Here is a 21103-nt window from a genome sequence, read left to right on the forward strand (position 1 = left end):
AGTCAGTTTCTACATATATTATGAAAGTGCAAAGTCTCGCGGATCAGAAAAATCGGGCCTGCAAAACAAAAGCTCTTGCAAAATTTGAGAATATTAAGGGGAGATAACTCTGTATATTTGCAGTTTTTTAAGATTCAAAACGCTTTTTTGCTAACAAAACATGGCATCATGTTTCTAAAATCAGTTCAAATATATATATTTCAACATTGCTTTTACGCATAAGGCTTATGGTTGAAAAATACGCAAAATGTACTCATTTTATGTACATTTTATTATAAGATTTGGCACCTAAAATACCAGAGAATAAAATAAAAATATTTAACCTAAAATTTACAGTATGAAGAAGTAACCTTTAAAATGGTCTTATTTCTCAAAGTCATTTATTAATACCGCTGCGAAACAGTCTGTTAGAATAGAAAATCATCTAGATACTCTAGTTCAGGTTTGGCTAAGAAATTCGCAAATCCGGGGTATTTTATGTACCCCACCCACTTTATATAATGCAAAAAATGTATAATAAAAATATTCGACCAACAACCAAGAAGATATATTCTTTTTATCACGTATACAATATAATCTATATTTTTGATCATATAAAGCTGGATGAGGGGTATTTAAAAGATTTTAAACAGAAAAACGGGGTAGGAAAACCTATGTATTTTACAACCGATAATTAGAATAAACAACCCGTTATTAGATAAGAGCAACACTAATGGAAGTCGAAAAAACCTTTACTTGCAAACTATTCATTTGGATACACTATAATGCAATCTAGTTCAGGTTTGGCTAAAGAATACGCAAATCCTGGGTATTTTATGTACCCCACCCACTTTATATAATGCAAAAAATATATAATAGAAATATTTGACAAAAAATCAATGAGATATATTCTTTTTATCACGTATACAATATAATCTATGTTTTTTACCATATAAAGCTGGATGATGGGTATTTAAAAGATTTTAAGTAGAAAAAAGGGGTACCCCACCCACTTTATATAACATTACCAACTTTTAGTAACATCTCTAAACCGATAAAGCGGGACAGATCTACCGATTTTAAAAATCAATAAAACCAATAATCCAATATCATCGCTACCGGACGGATTCGTTGATTTCCGTACTAATTGTTGTTGTTGTAGTAACACGGGGGAAAAATCGATAATTAACAGCTTTGGTCATTATCTGATGCATTTACAGGCAGGCGGTTTGCTAAACGATATACTTGATTTGAATGGAGTTTTAATAATTATTAAAGTGAAAATCGGAACAAGTCGAACATTTATATAATACTTTATTAATTGTCAAATAAAAGTAATATTTAAGAATATGAATATGTTATCTAAAATATTTAGAAATCGTTACATTTTATACATCGAACACATAGATTTACTTTCTTTTTAATACATGAAACATCATGCTAACGTATATATATGTACAGAAAAGAAATATTTACGCACAAGAAACTGTCTGTAAATAAAATAAATATTCAAGAATATGAATATGTTATCTAAAATATTTAGAAAGCATAATTATATACTTCCTCTATACGCGCTTTCTTTCACATTTATTATGAACATTAGAATATGAGCTTTTGTTTCTAAAATACTTTCAAAATTCTAAATCACTAACGTTTTTCGATTTTCATCGTAAAAGGTAGTAAAAACAGCAAATTATCATGTATTTCCTTCACATAAAGTTTGTCAGTAATTAAGTTTTGAAGCTTTCATAAGAAATATAGCATTTTTTTTCTCAAGATATCTAAAAAGTATATTTTTTTGTGTCGAACGATCAGGAGGTCAGTCGCTTTAAAGAAAAAGAAATATAGAAATAAGACTTTTACTTTAAAAAAGAAATACTTAACCATTCCCATGCTGGACACGATTGGTTCTTCCTTTGCAATCAGTGTAGATCATGACCAGTCTGCACATCCGTGCAAACTGATCATGATCTGTACTGTCTGCCATTCAGTCAGTAACTTTTTGGTATGCACCGCTTTTCATAATTAATAGTACTGTCCAAATTGAAAGATAGACAAGTTCATTATTGTAATTTTCTTATATCGTGCTCAAATAGAAATATCATATTTGCGTGACTTGAATAAGTACTGCTGACAAATACTACTACCATAGTATACTTTAACTATAAATATATTTTTACAGGAAAAAATCAACATTAGATAACAATAACTTCAGCAATATCTCAGTTCTGTAATAGCAGACTTAACTAAGTAATAACATTTTTTTCGTGAAATTTGGGCCAGGATCTTTACTCAGTAAATATTTACGAAACAACTCTATTAACGATGTGAATTCTAAATTTGTACTAATTCTTCCTACTGTCATACGATTCATCAAAAAGCTATAAAAATATTTTATACTTCTTTGGATTCATGAAATAAGGGTAAAAATCGTAAAAACAAAATTCCTGAAAGAAAGGGAAAATACTATAAAGACAGAAGAAAGTGAAAGATATATATTACAACGCAAAAAAACATAAAACCATAAAAATACCTATCACTTATAGTAAGTGGGGTAACATATCTTTTATGACCCGGCTTGAAACAACACTGACCGGATATTGTTTACCCCTAGGCAATATTGTAATACGCAATAAAAGTCAAAGAGTAATTTTAAGATATTTGTTACAATTAAATTATTTTATGCTTAATGTGATTGTGTGCAATCTTGAGACTAAAACAAATAATAGATATCGCAATTTTTTAAACGAATGATTAAAGAATGTACCAAAAACATGCATTAATTTAAGAATACAGAATAATATATACAAAGGAGGTTCGGAAAGAAGCAGAATTATCAGTATATCAAGACTATTTTTCAAATTAAAATTTGGTCATATTATGAATAATAGAAAATGACTTTTTTTTTGTTTCAAAATTATTAAAAAATCCCATACGAAGAAAAAAAGATGACCGCGTCGGAGATCGGACCCGGACCGCCGCGGCAATAAGAAAAGTCTCCAGATCGTTCGGAAAAAATAATATAGGTATCTGGAAATTAATCATCGCTATATTTCTTAAGAATGCTTTGAAACTCAATTACTGACAGACTACATTTTACGGAACTTCAACGTTATAATGATCTCCACAAATTTTACACCATTTCAAAGACATTTTTAAATGAAATTATGATGAGAAACAAGCAAGTCGATACTTGTTGACTGAACAGAACGATTTAAGAAAATAGTCTGACGGACGTGAAATAATGGTTCATCAAAAATGGACGTCAATGGTCGTGTTTGAAGGTTTGAACAGAAAAAAGTTACAGACATATCAAAAATGTAAAATACGCATTATATGAGGAATATGCTGAATTTTACATTAAACAAAATTTCGAAACGGAACCCAAGAACTTCAAATTAGGCGCATTCCACCTTAATTAAGTATTTTTTTGCGATGAAAATTAAAAGCATTTGTATATTTAATGCGAATTGAACACTAAATCCTCCATAGCGTTATTTTAAACGACAGCGGATCTAGGTTTCGGCGTTTCTGAGTTCAACAATTAATTTGTTTTAATTTGTCTAATTACAATCTCAGTTTTTTTTTTGTCAATGTGAAGTTGCCTACAATTCATAGACTTTGAGCTATAACAATTTGTACCGACAAAGCCAGACTAGCAGACGACAATATTTTCCGTAACAGCTTCCGAGTACTTACGGATAACGGCGGAAAAGGCCGGATGTTTTAAAGAAATGTTCACTGTACACACTAAAATGCAAAAAGGGCCAAACAAACCATTATCAAATTTAAAACAAATTACACATAACGAAAATTGAATATTTTTTCTACATTTTTAGGGGTATCGATTTTTTTATTACAGTGAAACACCGCTCGCTCGAGGTCGCAAGGGGATGAGCAAAATGTTCGAGTTATCCATGGTTTCGAGCGACCTAAACATTGACCAACATACGAAGAAAATTGAAGTTTTATTTTACCAATTGTCATCGGGACCATTTGCAGAGGAAACTGTGATGCGTAATAATAACAAACGCGTGACATTTAAAAAAAAACGTTATCTACGATGTAATAAGTAATAACATACTTGCTTTAATCTTAAGTAAACAGTAATTGATCAATATTTGATCAATAAAACTTTTCTTTAACCTTTCATCAATAATTAATCTCATTATCAGATCAAATATACCGGCAAACAAACATTTAAGATAGTCGGGAAATAGACCACGCAATTCTCACGGCGTGCGAAAAATTTAAATTAACCGATACATTTTGATCGTCGGAGGTGCAAAAAATTTTGACACCTCTGCTCGAGTTAGCCAGAAGCAACAAAGAGTAAATTAATACACAGGGACCAGGTGTCATGCTCGAGCGATCGAGTTATCGATGCTCGACCCAGCCGTGGTAATTTCACATAGAAAATAGAAGGAAATCGGCCGGGACCACATGAATTGCTCGAGCGAGCCCGGGTGCTCGAGTCATTGATGCTCGAGCGAGCGGTGTTTGCGGAAAATATCTCATTTTACCTGTTATATTTGAAAAAAAATCAGTTTTTTTTACCCGTTTCCTGCAGAGTCTATATGAACTGAGGTGGGTCTATTTAAAGTCAAAAGGACCAACGAAATATTAAAATAATTTTTTAAAAAAATATACATAATATCCGGAATAAATTAAACTTTAATTTGTGGGGTATCGAATTTTTGATTTCCAAATAGAACTTTTTCTATTTAAGTTTAAGTATTTTTTTCCTTTTTTGTTTATATAGGCAAAGGACCATGTATGATAAGGGGTGTTTTGGGCCCCCGATCCAATTTTGTTTTTGAATGCATCATTAGGTTATAAAATATGTCTATTTTCTTGATTTAGTTGCCAAATATCTGAATAAAGTCAGTATTTTTAAAATAAATACTGATTTATATATGCATGCGTCCAAGTGTGTGAATATTTGGTTTATGAGGGGGTATGCTTAAAAAGTGTCATACTGAAGTTATTATTTACTTAAATTAGAACTTGACCTGATCATTCATTGCTAATACAGTGTACAATTCATTTTGGCATTTAATACCCATTATAATACTTGAATAAGAAAAAACAATATAAAGGGAGATAACTCTTCTTTACTCAAAACAGCTGAAAAGTAAGGTAAAAATTGTATTTTCTCAATTTTCCAAAATAAAGACACATCAAGAAATGTTTATTGTTTTATATCTATTTTATCTAATTTTGTAAGTTTAGAACTTGTCATGGTTACAAATCTAATTACTTGTTACCATGGTAACAGATTGATTTTTTACGCATTGTTTTTTAAAAGCATCCATTATTTCTCCTCAAATGCTTGTAAATGACCTTGTTACTAGAATATGTCGCCTCAACAGAATACCTTGTCGTGGATATCTCAAACGATCTGTCGTGGGACGCCCATATAAATAGGTCAACCAAAAGGGCAAATCAAACTCCATGGCATATCAGACCCTCGTCAGACCACAGCTGGAATACAGTTCCGAAGTATTGTCTCCATATACACAACCAAAATAGAAGCGGTCCGAAGACGGGCAGCACGTTGGGCTATGTCTGACTTTGGCCGCAACTCCACTGTCACTGACATGCTATACAGTCTAAAAATTCCGTAGGCTAGATCTCCGGCGCCTTTACAACCGACTCTCTCTAATGTATAAAATCTCAAATCAACTGGTTGCATTCCCCATGGAAGATTATCTCATCCCCTTAACAAGGCAATAACGCCATTATCATTAGCTGTCTTACAGGGTAATCTCTGTCACCACTGACAACCTCGAATATTCCTTTCTCCCCAGGACTATAGTCCTGTGGAATAATCTTCCACCTGACATTCCCTACCTTCCAACCCTTGAGCAGTTTAATGCCGCTGTTTGCAACATTGAACACACTTCACCATAACCTTGCTCTTCATCCCTGTTTTTATTTTTAGCTCACCTGTCACGAAGTGACAAGGTGAGCTTTTGTGATCGCGTGGCGACGTCCGTCCGTGCGTCCGTAAACCTTTGCTTGTGACCAATCTAGAGGTCACATTTTTCATGGGATCTTTATAAAAGTTGGTCTGAATGTTCATCTTGATGATATCTAGGATAAGTTTAAAACTGGGTCACGTGCCGACCAAAACTAGGTCAGTAGGTCTAAAATAGAAAAACCTTGTGACCTCTCTAGAGGCCATATTTTTCAATGGATCTTCATGAAAGTTAGTCAGAATGTTCATCTTAATATCTAGGTCAAATTTGAAACTGGGTCACGTGCCAACAAAAACTAGGTCAGTAGGTCAAATAATAGAAAAACATTGTGACCTCTCTAGAGACCATATTTTTCACGGGATCTATATGAAGGTTGGTCTGAATGTTCATCTTAATGATATCTAGGACAAGTTTGAAACTGGGTCAACTGCGGTTAAAAACTAGGTCAGTAGGTTTAAAAATAGAAAAACTTTGTGACCTCTCTAGAGGCCATACTTTTTAATGGATCTTCATGAAAATTAGCCAGAATGTTTACCTTGACGATATCAAGATCACTTTTGAAACTGGGTTACATGCCGACAAAAACTAGGTCAGTAGGTCAAATAATAAAAAACCTTGTGACCTCTCTAGAGGCCATATTTTTCATGGGATCTGTATGAAAGTTGGTCTGAATGTTCATCTTGATGCTATCTAGGTCAAGTTCGAAACTGGGTCAACTGCGGCCAAAAACTAGGTCAGTAGGTCTAAAAATAGAAAAACCTTGTGACCTCTCTAGAGGCCATACTTTTGAATTGATCTTCATGAAAATTGGTCAGAATGTTCATCTTGATGATATCTAGGTCAAGTTTGAAACTGGGTTACGTGCCGACAAAAACTAGGTCAGTAGGTCAAATAATAGAAAAACATTGTGACCTCTCTAGAGACCATATTTTTCACGGGATCTATATGAAGGTTGGTCTGAATGTTCATCTTAATGATATATAGGACAAGTTTGAAACTGGGTCAACTGCGGTTAAAAACTAGGTCAGTAGGTTTAAAAATAGAAAAACTTTGTGACCTCTCTAGAGGCCATACTTTTTAATGGATCTTCATGAAAATTAGCCAGAATGTTTACCTTGACGATATCAAGATCACTTTTGAAACTGGGTTACATGCCGACAAAAACTAGGTCAGTAGGTCAAATAATAAAAAAACCTTGTGACCTCTCTAGAGGCCATATTTTTCATGGGATCTGTATGAAAGTTAGTCTGAATGTTTATCTTGATAATACCTAGGTCAAGTTCGAAACTGGGTCAACTGCGTTCAAAAACTAGGTCAGTAGGTCTAAAAATAGAAAAACCTTGTGACCTCTCTAGAGGCCATACTTTTGAATGGATCTTCATGAAAATTGGTCAGAATGTTCATCTTGATGATATCTAGGTCAAATTTGAAACTGGGTTACGTGCCGACAAAAACTAGGTCAGTAGGTCAAATAATATAAAACATTGTGACCTCTCTAGAGGCCATATTTTTCATGGGATCTGTATGAAAGTTGGTCTGAATGTTCATCTTGATGATATCTAGGCCAAGTTCGAAACTGGGTAAACTGCGGTCAAAAACTAGGTCAGTAGGTCTAAAAATAGAAAACCCTTGTGACCTCTCTAGAGGCCATACTTTTTAATGGATCTTCATGAAAATTGGTCAGAATGTTCACCTTGATGATATCTAGGTCAAGTTTGAAACTGGGTTACGTGCCGACAAAAACTAGGTCAGTAGGTCAAATTATAGAAAAACATTGTGACATCTCTAGTGGCCATATTTTTCATGGGATCTGTATGAAAGTTGGTCTGAATGTTCATCTTGATGCTATCTAGGTCAAGTTCGAAACTGGGTAAACTGCGGTCAAAAACTAGGTCAGTAGGTCTAAAAATAGAAAAACCTTGTGACCTCTCTAGAGGCCATACTTTTGAATGGATTTTCATGAATATTGGTCAGAATGTTCATCTCGATGATATCTAGGTCAAGTTCGAAACTGGATCACGTGCCTTTAAAAACTAGATCATTATGTCAAATAATAGAAAAACCTTGTGACCTCTCTAGAGGCCATATTTTTCAATGGGTCTTCATGAAAATTGGTCAGAAATTTTATCTTGATGATATCTAGATCAAGTTCAAAACTAGGTCACATGAGCTCAAAAACTAGGTCACTATGTCAAATTATAGAATAAACGACGTCATACTCAGTTCAAAACTGTGTCAATTGGGGACAGGTGAGCGATTCAGGACCATCATGGTCCTCTTGTTTTAATCACTAACAAATGTTTCTTTCCCTTTTATTAGGCTCGATTATCTTTTATTTTCTACTAACAGATTTTTTTTGGGCTTGACGCGCACGGAAGTGTCTACGTCCCTGTAAAGGGTTGGTCAGTATCGGGAGATAGATAGTGTCGGAAAATAGTTTGTATGAGCGGTTAGAACAGGACCTGACAAAAAATATGAAAGGAGTGCATGTGACTTTAGCCCAAATTCGCTCAAAACACAAATCCAAGGGCACAACAAGATCTTACATAACAATTTTAACTTTTCAAAACAGACATAATTAAACAATCCAAGCCCTTTGCGCTGTGTAGTTTCATAAAATGAAAAATAAGACAGGAAAGGTTTACAATATTAGTAACAAAGTACGAAATATATTTTGTTTTCTGTCTATTATACATTGTAACTCAATAATTTACTATGAACTATCTAACAAACATACATAAACAATATGAGATTGAAACACATCACTTAAACACTTGACCCAGCTTGTGGTGTAAAAGAGCAAAATTATGTACGTTACCATTTACTTCCTGTTGCAATTCACGTTTAAAATAAGTGGTTGAAACTAGATGATTTGCTGTAAACACATACTGCATTGTCTTCATTTTATTCAAGTGCACAAGAAGTCACTCTATAATTGTACTCAGGAACTGACACATGAAAATTAGGGAAAAATTCATATAGTTATCTTTTTATATAGCAGTTTCACTCATTTGATGATCTTCAATTAAGATCAGATTAAGTTTCATATATACATGATTTTTGAAACTTTGTTTTATGTTGAAAGGCTTTCCTAACTGGATACCTGGCCTTGTTGTTACTGACATACATTGAATCCCACCAGGATTGTATTAATTCTTTAATCTATTATTTAGGATTTCAATAATTAATATGATGTGTAAAAGATAAAACGAAAATGTTTATTCCCATCCCAACGCGTAAGTGTTTCAATTTATTTTTAAGTATATTTAATTGTTCAAATTTCTTCTTCTTAGAATACCACACTTGTCTTCCTTGTACTATTTGTCATTCTTACAGACAATTAGTCCATACGGACATTTGATATAGGGATAGGACACCAGCACTTGAGATGCATTGTGTTTAAAAGCCGTCTTCTTAGAATACCACACTTGTCTTCCTTGTTGTACTTTTTGTCATTGGTAAAGACAATTAGTCCATACGGACATTTGAAATAGGGACAGGACACCAGCACTTGAGATGCATTGTGTTTAAACGCCGTTACTTCCAGTTAATGATCACGAATTTTTCGAAAGAAGAAATCCAGATTTAGTGGATTGTTCTCGATCATTTAAAGTCAATTGAGATGATTGTTTTCCCTTGAACGGAACAAGGAACTTCTAAATCACGTATTGACTCTTGAGGCATCGCATGTTGTAAAATATTTTAATATCTTTTTCCTGATATAAAGATGCAGAAGAATTTTCGGAAGTAAACTAGCTAAATACATATTAAAAGTCTAATTTGTAATTGTTGCTGACACCACTTGATTATTTATAATATTATTTACTTTTGTTTAAACTGTTACGCATGAAAACATCTAAAAATGTACAAAATCTGTGTTGATGACATGAAACTAGACCATGGATCATGACTTTTAACGCAAAACTGATACATTTTTTCTTCAAAAAATGCAAGATTAAGCCTTTATCTTTCAAATAATCCATATTGTTGAGATGTATTTTTACTTTCATTTTCTTCAAAATTTGGGGGCTAAAACTGTGCCTTATCATACATGGTCCTTTATCGATTTTCCGATAGATCGATGTTACTAAAAGTTGGTAATGTGTATACATGTAATGCAAAAAATTCATAATAAAAATATTCGACCAAAATAAAGGAGATAGATACTTTTTATCACGCATACAATGAAATGCATATTCTTGACAATTTAAAGATGGATGAGGGGTATTTAAAAGATTTTAATAGAAAATAGGGATATGAAAATGATGTCTTTTACAACCGATAATTAGTTAACAACCTGTTATTTACCATTTGATAAATACGAGCAAGACTAATGAAAGGGATGAAACCTTTACCTGCAAACTATTCATCTGAAAAGAAATTCATTTTAATACTCTTTCGTGCAATCTAGTTGGCGACAAAAAGCGCAAATCCGTGGTATTTTATGTACCCCACCCACTTTATATAATGCAAAAAAATGTATAATAAAAATTTTCGACCATCAATCAAGGAGAGATATTCTTTTTGTCACGTATACAATATAATCTATATTTTGACAACTAAAAGATAGATTCGGAGTATTTAAGAGATTTTAGATTTTAAACAGTAGCCAATAATTAGAATTAACAACCTGTTCATTGTGATGTGATAAAATGCAAGCAACACTACCGAAAAGTACTGAAACCTTTACATTCAAACTTTAATTTTTTACTATCTCATTTGAATTATTAGTAACTTTCATTTGCAAGTTTGTCAAATAAAAAAAACAACAGAAGTAATTTATTCACCAACCCACCTTGAATAAGGCAAATGATTATACCATAGGGGCAAAAATAGCGAAAATGCACGGAAAACGATATTGCTACTCCGTTGTTCTCTTCAAATGATTATAGTTAAATGCTGATTTATTTGGAAAGTTCGTGACTGCAAAACTTATCCAACTGCTAAATGAAAAGTCAAGGGCAGTTACTCTTCACTAATTTTAAAACATATCTTAGAATTATTATTAAGGTGATTTGCACTAAATATGAGCCACGCCATAAGAAAACCAACATAGTGCATTTGCGACCAGCATCGATCCAGACCATCCGCACAGTCTGGTCAGGACCCATGCTATTCGCTAACGGTTTCTCTAATTGCAATAGGCTTTGAAAGCGAACAGCATGGGTCCTGACCAGACTGCGCGGATGCGCAGGCTGGTCTGGATCGATGTTGGTCGCAAATGCACTATGTTTGTTTTCTGGATCTATACTGGTCACAAATACACTACGTTTGTTTTCTCATGGTGCGGCTCATATAACTTATCTGAAGTTATATAAAATATGATATATAAAGAAGGGGTGTTTGTACAAAACATATGCCCCCAGGATGGTTTGTTGAAGGCAAAGGGGAGTGTAAGTTCTAATTTTATAACATTGACCTTGACCTTATTAACATCAGGTGTCTTCTACAGACTACAAACATTACATAGGTTTTGTTCTATTTTTCGTTCTTGGAGCTACTAAAATCTGTCAAGCGATACATCTGAGCAAGATTGAGAGAGGAACTTAAGCGGATACTACAGACCAAGTTAAGTGACGTTCTATCAAACCCTTAATGACAGAAAGCCATAAAATGGGTTTTCTATTTTAAGCTCTGGCGGCACCTAAAATCTGCTAGATCAGTCAAACCAAATAAATAGAATTATTATGATCTGGCAGCACCTCCAAGCCGTCAAGCATCACAATTTAAACTAGAACTGTCACAGGAGTGACTTATACACCCACCATACGGTCTTGTCACAGAAGAATGGCAACCATTAACCATAAGAAATTTTAGAAATACTTAGAGTAATATAAAACGTAAAAAAACCTTAATACTTAAAACAAAATTTTATTCGTCTTTGAAGTACTTCATCCTGGGCTTCCTCGGCACATATTATGCATGTGACACAAATGATGTGGGTGATGAGGTGGAATATCTATTTTAAGTTTGAATCAATTCCATTTAGTAATAACTGAAATATAGTGAAAATACATCAACATTTACCTTAAATTCTAAGTACAAGGGGGGCATAATTATGTGTCACATGATGTGGGTGATGAGGTGGAATATCTATTTTAAGTTTGAAACATATCCATTTAGTAATAACTGAGATATAGTGAAAATGCATCAAAATTAACTTTAAATTCTAATTAAAAGGCGGCATAATTCATGAAAAATTGGTGTCAGAGTTATGCACCTTGTGTCACATGATGTGGGTGATAAGGTCAGCCTGAATAAGGTGGAATATCTATTTTAAGTTTGAATCAAAACCATTTAGTAATAACTGAGATATAGTGAAAATGCATCAAAATTAACCTTAAATTCTAAATAAAAGGGGACATAACTCATGAAAAATTGGTGCCAGATTTATGCACCTTGTGTCACATGATGTGGGTGATAAGGTGATACATCTATTTTAAGTTTGAATCAAATCCATTTAGCAGTAACTGAGATAATAGATTTCGCGACGCGATGCGACGGGACGGGACAAAACTGACTCCTATATAGCACCCCCCCCCCAACCACCACCACAAACATGTTTGGTGGGGGTATAACAAATTTGAGAGCGGACCTTACAAGGATGTTACAGACCATGTTTGGTGATGATCCATCAAGCGCTTCAACGGAAGACGTCGCTCAAAGGATTTTCTAATGTTAGCTCTGACGGTCCCCTAAAAAAATCAATCAAGAGAAACCATTTAAACAAATTTGAAAGAGGACCTTACGCGGATTAAGTGACATTCCATCCAGAACTTCAAAAGAGAAGGTTATTAAATGGAGCTCTGGCGGCCCCTAAAATCTTATGATGAAGTCAAGCAAAACAAATAGAATTTTTTTGATCTGGCGCCTCCTTTAATAAATCAATGGGGGCCATTTGAACAAATATAGGAGTGAACCTCTCAATGATGCAACAGACAAACTTTGGTGACATTCATGTAAAGGTGTTAAGTCATTTAAAGGTGTTTTTTTCTTATTTAGCACTGGTGACCCTAAAATCAGTCAAACGGAGGCAGAACCTTTAAATGATGCGACGGACAAAGTTTGGTGATGCGGTGATGCGGCTCATGAGAAAAAATTGTTTAAATGTTTTTCTATTTTTAGATCAAGCGACCCCTAAAATCAGTCAGGCGGAATCATTTGAACACATTTGAGAGAGGACCTTACAAGGATGTTACATGGACAAACCAAGTCTGGTGATGATCCATCAAGCAGTTAAATGTTTGTTTTACTTCTTGTTCTGGTGGGCCCTAAAATCAGTCACGTGGTTCCATTTGAAGAAACCTAAGAGAAACTTACAAGGTTGCTCTAGACAAAATATGATGATCCACCAAGCGGTCCATGAGAAAAGGTTGTTCAAAGATGAAATTCAACGGACAACGGACGAGACGATGGACACAGGCCCATTTTGAGCCTCTGGTTCAGGTGAGCTAAAAATACTGACGACAGGTAAACGATAAAAGAAAAATATTTTTTGTTTTTTTTGGGGGGAGCGGGGTTGGATTTAACGTCGCACCGACACATGATAGGTCATATGGCGACTTTCCAGCTTTAATGGTGGAGGAAGACCCCAGGTGCCCCTCCGTGCATTATCTCATCACGAGCGGACACGTGGGTAGATATTTAGTCATTTGACAGAAGAAAATACACATACCTTCAAATGTTTCATTTCCCTAATGTATGAATCATTTTTTGTGTGATCAATACGTTCTGGTGTATTCTCCTCGCATCTTCTTGCCTTCTTTTTCATTGATTCTGACATAAAAATACAAATTACAATGCAAGATTTATTTTTCAAGATAATGTACAGTTAGTCTCCGGTCTGCAAAAATCCTCTAGGTATGCCACGATCCATCCAACACGATACCTTTATCAAGCAAGTGGAACAATGTTTTTATGCCCACATAAATTTAAAGACACACATGATGCCTGTTTCCACGAGAGAGTTTAAACGTGATTAAGATTATAATATTTTCCTTAATCGACTCGATTTCTTTAAACTAAATGGCATTTTTACAACTAAGCATAAAATGAAATTTTTTCATGTTTAAACATTATACCTTGCTAAGCACTTTTCACACTGAAGAGAATAATGACAGAAAATCTACTGACACTATACAACCTCTCTTTCTGATTTACTCACTCCAGTAATAATTAATGACTTAGAGTTTTCTAGACTTCGGACTGTATTTGACTAGTGAGGTATATGTAACGTTTTGAACACGGCATCAATTAGAGCTGATCTACATAATTTCATATCATACACACAAATTGTATACTGGAAAACAACTATTTCACGGATATCTAAAATCTGACTATTCAGAGTATGAAAAGTTTGATATCAATTGTGCAATGAGTAGATACATTGTGTATTGTAATAAAACCATATAATAACATCCGAGAATTATATGACAAGACAAAGATTAAAAGGTAAGTGTAGACTTTTTGAAACACTGAGCACAGTAAACACATCCAGAGCCACACACTGCAAAGTAAGCCAGCCATAAACAGAAACTGTAGTGGAAAGATACAGCAGACGGGTTACCTCAAATATCTATCAACAAGCACATCTTAACTACTAGACAATATGTATAACATATGAAACTAAAAGCAAGTTGAAAACAGGGACAATGCCTTGAAACGGAGAGAAAACTTAGTGTTTTAACCCGTTCGCGACATGCCAGCTTCACGCTTACCCTGTTTTCAATTAAAAGGTCAAGACAGTGTTAAACAATGTTTCCCCTCTGAGGTAAGTTCTATCATAAGTGACAAAATACTAGACTTTATAAAGTAAAACACATAAATAGGGTTATCCATGGTATTCGTACACCAAACACACAAGACCATGACCACAACTTTTTATGGATTGACTTGGCAAATTGCAAAACAAAACCAGTTTCTCTACCTAAGTGTTTGAAAAACCAGTTTCTTCCGTCCATTTTTCATGGATTTAGGAAAAGGTTAACATAATCCGACTTGTCCGGCGGTTTTCACGCTACCTACTGAAAATATGCTTATTAACAGGTGCTAGTTTAAACACGGTCTAACATAGTACATTTGTATTACCTTCTGCACTGTTCGACATTTCCTCTCTTTGGTAAATAACAGTGCTAGAGGACGCACCAACCAGCTCTTTATTATCTGCTTGGTTTGTAGCTTCATCTGCAGTCGCATGTAAAACACTGGCCAACCGATGAAACAATGTTGACCTTTCAATATCTTTAATAAATGTTTACAGCATTAAATATTATTACGCTAATTAAACGCAAAACATTTGCAAATCATTATTTCATCTTCTCTCAGTACCCCGCAAAGTATGAACATGAATTATGACAAAGTTCAAACAGATAAGATTCAGTATGTTAAACTTTATAAGCAACGGAATACTGATGATAATGTACAAATGCAAAGGTGTTAAGTATTTTCGTGTCTTACTCCTCCTCTTGTTGTTTATTTAAATATCATTACTTTTCATTTATTACCTTTATCCGTCTGCTTTCCATGCACTTGCCATGTTCCATCATTCATCGAAACCTTACATCTTCCGACGTGGACGTCGATACCGTCTGTGCTTTCTCGTTTATTAATATCGACCTCATCTCCAAAAAGTCGTTTGGTTAAGGTAGTTTTTCCAACTCCACAATGTCCAACAACCATCACTCTTATATGATGTGCATGATATTCGCCTTCTTTCAGGGCTTGCCTATAAATGTCAATTGACCTGCTGTCCATTTCTAATATTTCTTTAGGAAGCTTTCCTGCAATGTTAGTAATGGTGTGAATCAGTAAAAACAACAACCCTGCACTGAAATGCTAACACGACAAACACTTAGGTATAGGTGAAACCGCGAATAGTAATGGATTCGTGAATAATAATGCACGAGACAAAGAGGATCAAAACATTATTTTCTCGAAAACCACTGCTACGAGTGGTTTCTCCGAATTAAACAACTTACATTTATTTTGGCCATAAAGAAAATGACTTTCACTTAAGGTGGAATGCGCCCCAAATTTTTTTTCCGAATTTCGTCCTGAAATTTATACTATACAAAATTCAGGATATATGCGATTAGGTTCCGATTTTACTTTGTCGCCATATTGTTCGAGTTTTTTGCTATTGTGTCACAAACATGGCCCCTGACGTCACTTTTCGTGCAACGCCCAGTTCCGAATGCTCTCGGCATTTTTCCTTTCCTGCGCTCTGAATGTCATAATAATAAAAAATACAAACTAATTATCACTTTGCGTACAGAAAATGCTACACAATGGTACAAAATTCAGCGAAATAAGATTGATGCTTAAAACGTCAAAGACGATATTGTGACGTCAGAACGGAAAAACTCACATCAAGTTTTGCTATAAATTTTGCCTTAAAATCCAGTTTACAAAAAATCGGCTCGATAAAAAAATGTATAACTTGTGTATGCTGTTTCACAGTATGTGGTCGTCTAACAGACACATAAATACTTAGGGGTCACCGACTTTTATTTTTCACAATATAATATAACTTCACCCCCACCCCCACATGGTTTTAGGCTATATGACGTTAGAGTTAAAAAGAATGCGTTTTCAACTTGCACAACTTACGTTCGTGTTAAAACGAGATGTATTTATTATAAGAAATGTTCACGATAATCGATCTGAACTGCAGAAGATAAGACAACAACTTTGAAAAAAATGTATATATTTTATACTTTTGTTCGTAAGTATTGACCTGGCATTAATCTTCACTAATATTTTCGGGCGTTTTCGTTACTTTACGCAATATTGTATCCTCAAAAGATTAACTGTCTGACTTCCACGCACGTTACCGCGGGTTCAAAATTACCTCAAACCATTTTTGTATATTCAATGTACAAAATGTAATGTAGTGTTATCGTTATTGCTTGTATTCTTACATTTCTTTGCGACAATATTCACTCATTTTAATTTGTTTTCAGTTGTAGTATCAATTTTCGGGAGTAATTTGTCTTTTTATCTAAGATACCTTTACTCGACACATTCTACAAAATATCTTGAATACAAGTGTATTTCTTTCAATAAATGAACCATAAAATTTTATCAGATAAGTTTTAATTTTCCAGCCTGTAAAATTTGGAGATGAAATTTGAAAAATAGATTATCAGACAGAGGACTCGAACCCACAACCCCGAGATTGATGGATAATCGGTTTGTCCCCGCAGCTACTTACACATGCAATATTTTGTTTATCATCTAGAAATATTTAAGCTATTTAGGTCCGGACACGGAGAATTAAATTACGGAAATGTACGGAATACTCATGAGTGCCAGGTCAATACTTACGGACAATATCCACTATTTACTATCCATTGTTTATTTCCTATTGATGTTTTCAAAATGCAAATTCAGAGGTTGAAGAATAGTTTTACGTTCAACACAGTCTCTTGCAAATGCTAACTTAGCTTTGTAAAAAAGCTTGTATGTGGTCCGTTGTCGATTTAATATCGTGAAAATAGGTTCTTTAACATGTTTTTAACATTTAGAAAGTTCGTTCAAATGTAATTTTATGAAATGAGCATTTGCCTGATTTTATCAGAAATATTTATCGACGCATGGCAGACGGTTGCTCCACTTTACATGTATAATCAGCACGAAAATAGTATATCGGATCCTATATCTGATAAGAAATTTTTATTTTTTTACACTAATTAATTTATGGTGAATCATGAAATAAATTCTACTAATTTAGACATCAATCTCCACATCTCATTCATGCAAGATTACGAGTTGAGAAAAGAGTCTATTCTATCCGCATAAAGCTGAGCAAATGGTATCATTTTTCACATTCTTGGTAAACGACTGGCGATCAAAGTCATGATATTTCGCACCGGAAGCGGACGCTCCAGACAAGATGACTTCACTGAAAGTGGAATCGTGTGCAATTATAGCTCAGTAGAAGAGCGTTCGCCTCTGGATCGCGAGTTTCGGAGTTTGAGCCCCACCGGAGAGACAGAGAGAGAGAGAGAGTGAGAGAGACAGACAGACAGACAGACAGACAAAGTGACAGAGAGGTCACAGTTAGGCAGAGTAACTAGTCCAGTGAAGAGACTTTATTTCTGAAAGACATATCTTCAGATGACGATAAAGTATTGCAGCTGGTCCGACGCAGAGAATTTATTCTTCAGACAGTGTCTTTTTATTACAATTAAGCACAGCTGCAGGTCCGATGCAAAGAATTCATTTCTAGGCGGAAACCTTTTAATCAAATGCAGTAACAAACTCAAAGTAATAAAGTAATAGATACTAGAAAAGATGTTATAAAACCCTCACCAGTTGCAGCGTTCAGATTTACGGAGTACGGAGATTTAGTAAAAGTCCTATCTGTTTCTCCGAATGTCCTGGATGTAGAAATTATAGTTTCGTGTTCACATTCTGAACACTTTTAAAATTTAACCAATGAACAAAGTCAACAAGTTTTTTCGGCGTGCCGTATTAAGCACGATTTTATGACCTCGTATGACCTTATGCCGCCTGAATAATGTACCAATCGGATTGCTTGGTAAGGTATTCTAGGTATTTTCAGCCATAATGAGAGATATTGTAAGAGCGGCGCTGACTAGAGGAAAGGCTGAAATGCTTCACTCTGAGTCATGTGTGACACTGAGTGAAATGACAACGCGTTCGTAATCTATAACCTCTATAAGAGCAGCACCATCGGGTTGTATGCGTACCACTTGAACAGGTGTGCGTAACCAAATATTCATCTGCTCATCCGGACATATTTCTTTTTTGTTAAGTTATTTCTGTTTTGTTAAGTTTCCTTTCCTTAAGTTTTGTTTTTACAAAAAGGTTATTATATGTTAACAGTCATTAACTCTTACCCTGCATTACAGCAACAATTTCTAACCAGTGAGAATCATTACTAACCTGCAACAACATGTCCAATACTGTTAAATTTTAGACTCTAAATTTTAAATTAATCTTTCCGGTGAAAACAGTACTGTACATATTCTGAATGATAGACAAATTTGATAATAAGCTGAAGTAGGGTAAGGGTTCATGTTGCTTCCAACAATTCCAGAAATAAAGTATAGAACGTATTTTAATATTGTTTGCTTACTGTTACCATCTTTTAAGCATCAAAGGCTCAAAGAGAGCTTTTGTGATTGTCCGTCGTGTGTCCCTCCACAATTTCTAAACACAGTCTTCTTCACAACTACTGTCCTCATTTATACAAAACTTCACAGAGGCCCCTTTCAACATTGCCAAAAGATTTAAAATACATGTTTCTGCCTATGTATAACTTGTGCTTCAGTTACATCACGCCGACCATCTTTTTTAAAGATATTTCTTGTTTTCGATAATATCCTTAGATACGACATGTCGTTAACATGATTTACACCCTTTATCAAATATCTCACCAAGATATTTCATATCTACATTTCATATCTACAATTCTTCTTTTCGGAACATGTCCGTAATCACTGAATGTTTCAATTTATTACATGTTTTAAAAAATCTGACTTTTTCTTTAACACTTTCTTAGCGAATCTCCGCTTATGTATCTCAATACTTTCCGATTTACCGTTGATACATGCAACTTCGCATACTATTTAGATTATTTTGTTAAATAAAACACGATTTAGCGTGAAAACACGATTAAGCGTGAAATTTCTTAATGGGGTAGGGGTAAAATATCGTCAAATATTGAAAAATAAAAGTCGGTGACCCCTAAGTATATATATGTCTGCTAGACGTACACATACTGTGAAACAACATACCAAAGTTATACGTTTTTTTATCGAGCCGATTTTTTATAAACTGGATTTTAAGGCAAAATTTATAGCAAAACTTGATGTGAGTTTTTCCGTTCTGACGTCACAATATCGTCTCTGACGTCTTAAGCGTCAATCTTATTTCGCTGAATTTTGTACCACTGAGTAGCATTTTCTAAATGCAAAGTGAAATTTATTTTGTATTTTTCATTTTTATGACATTCAGAGCGCAGGAAAGGAAAAATGCCGAGAGCATTCGGAATTGGGCGTTGCACGAAAAGTGACGTCAGGGGCCATGTTTGTGACACAATAGCAAAAAACTCGAACAATATGGCGACAAAGTAAAATCGGAACCTAATCGCATATATCCTGAATTTTGTATAGAATAAATTTCAGGACGAAATTCGGAAAAAAAATTTGGGGCGCATTCCACCTTAAACCAAAAAACTTCACTAAAAACAAATAAATCAAATTCATAACAAGAGATCACAGAGTGATCTTGGCGCCCACCAAAGAGCCATTTTTAAGTGTTCCAAATTTCAAGACTTACTGACTAGCTCAAGGTCAAATTTCATTTCCGTACACAACACTGTGCATGTGGCCCAAATTCGAAAGCTGTAGCTTGAGAAATGTGAAAGTAGGTCACTAGATCAATTTCAAGGACAAAGTTCTTTTTACACAAACCATGCACGTGCATCAAGTTTGAAATCTGTAGCTTGAGAAATTTGAAAGTAGGTCACTAGGTCAATCTTAAGGTCAAAGTTTAATTCGGTAAACAAAACTATGCAAGTGGTCCAAATTTGAAGGATGTAGCTTGAGAAATGTGTAAGTAGGTCACTAGGTCAAAATCAAAGTCAAATTTCACTTCAGAACACAAATCTATGCATGTGGTACACATTTGAAGCCTGTACCTTCAAAAATGTGAAAGTAGGTCACTAGGTCAATCTTAAGGTCAAAATTCATTTCGGTACACAAAACTATGCAAGTGGTCCACATTTGAAGGCTGTAGCTTGAGAAATGTAAAAGTAGGTCACTAGGTCAAAATCAAGGTCAAATTTCATTTCGGAATACAAAACTATGCATGTGGTCCAAATTTGAAGCCTGTACCTTCAAAAATGTGAAAGTACGTCACTAGGTCAATGTCAAGGTAAAAGTTTTTTCGATACACAAAACTGTGCACGTGGTCAAAATTTGAAGGCTGTAGCTTGAGAAATGTGGAAGTAGGTCACTAGGTCAAAATCAAGGTCAAATTTCATATCCGAACACGAAACTATGCATGTGGTCCAAATTTGAAGCCTGTACCTTCAAAAATGTGAAAATAGGTCACTAGATCAATGTCAAGGTCAAAGTTTTTTCGATACGCAAAACTAGGCATGTGGTAAAAAT

General features: G+C 34.5%; 1 protein-coding gene across 1 annotated transcript in view; it reads right to left on the reverse strand.

Annotated features, from left to right (window-relative positions):
* The window catches only part of LOC128551440 (uncharacterized), a gene marked incomplete at its 3' end in the record, with an annotated part of 52954 nt that overhangs the window by 25416 nt on the left and 6435 nt on the right, over positions 1–21103 (reverse strand). Inside the window, exons 4-6 of the mRNA XM_053532299.1 lie at positions 15464–15739; positions 15048–15200; positions 13636–13736 (exon numbers count right to left, since the gene is read on the reverse strand). Of these exons, the coding sequence (XP_053388274.1) occupies positions 13636–13736; positions 15048–15200; positions 15464–15739 (530 nt within the window). The remainder of the gene's footprint in view (positions 1–13635; positions 13737–15047; positions 15201–15463; positions 15740–21103) is intronic.

This window comes from Mercenaria mercenaria, unplaced genomic scaffold (genome assembly GCF_021730395.1).
Source record: "Mercenaria mercenaria strain notata unplaced genomic scaffold, MADL_Memer_1 contig_1090, whole genome shotgun sequence".
Lineage (NCBI taxonomy): Eukaryota > Metazoa > Mollusca > Bivalvia > Venerida > Veneridae > Mercenaria > Mercenaria mercenaria.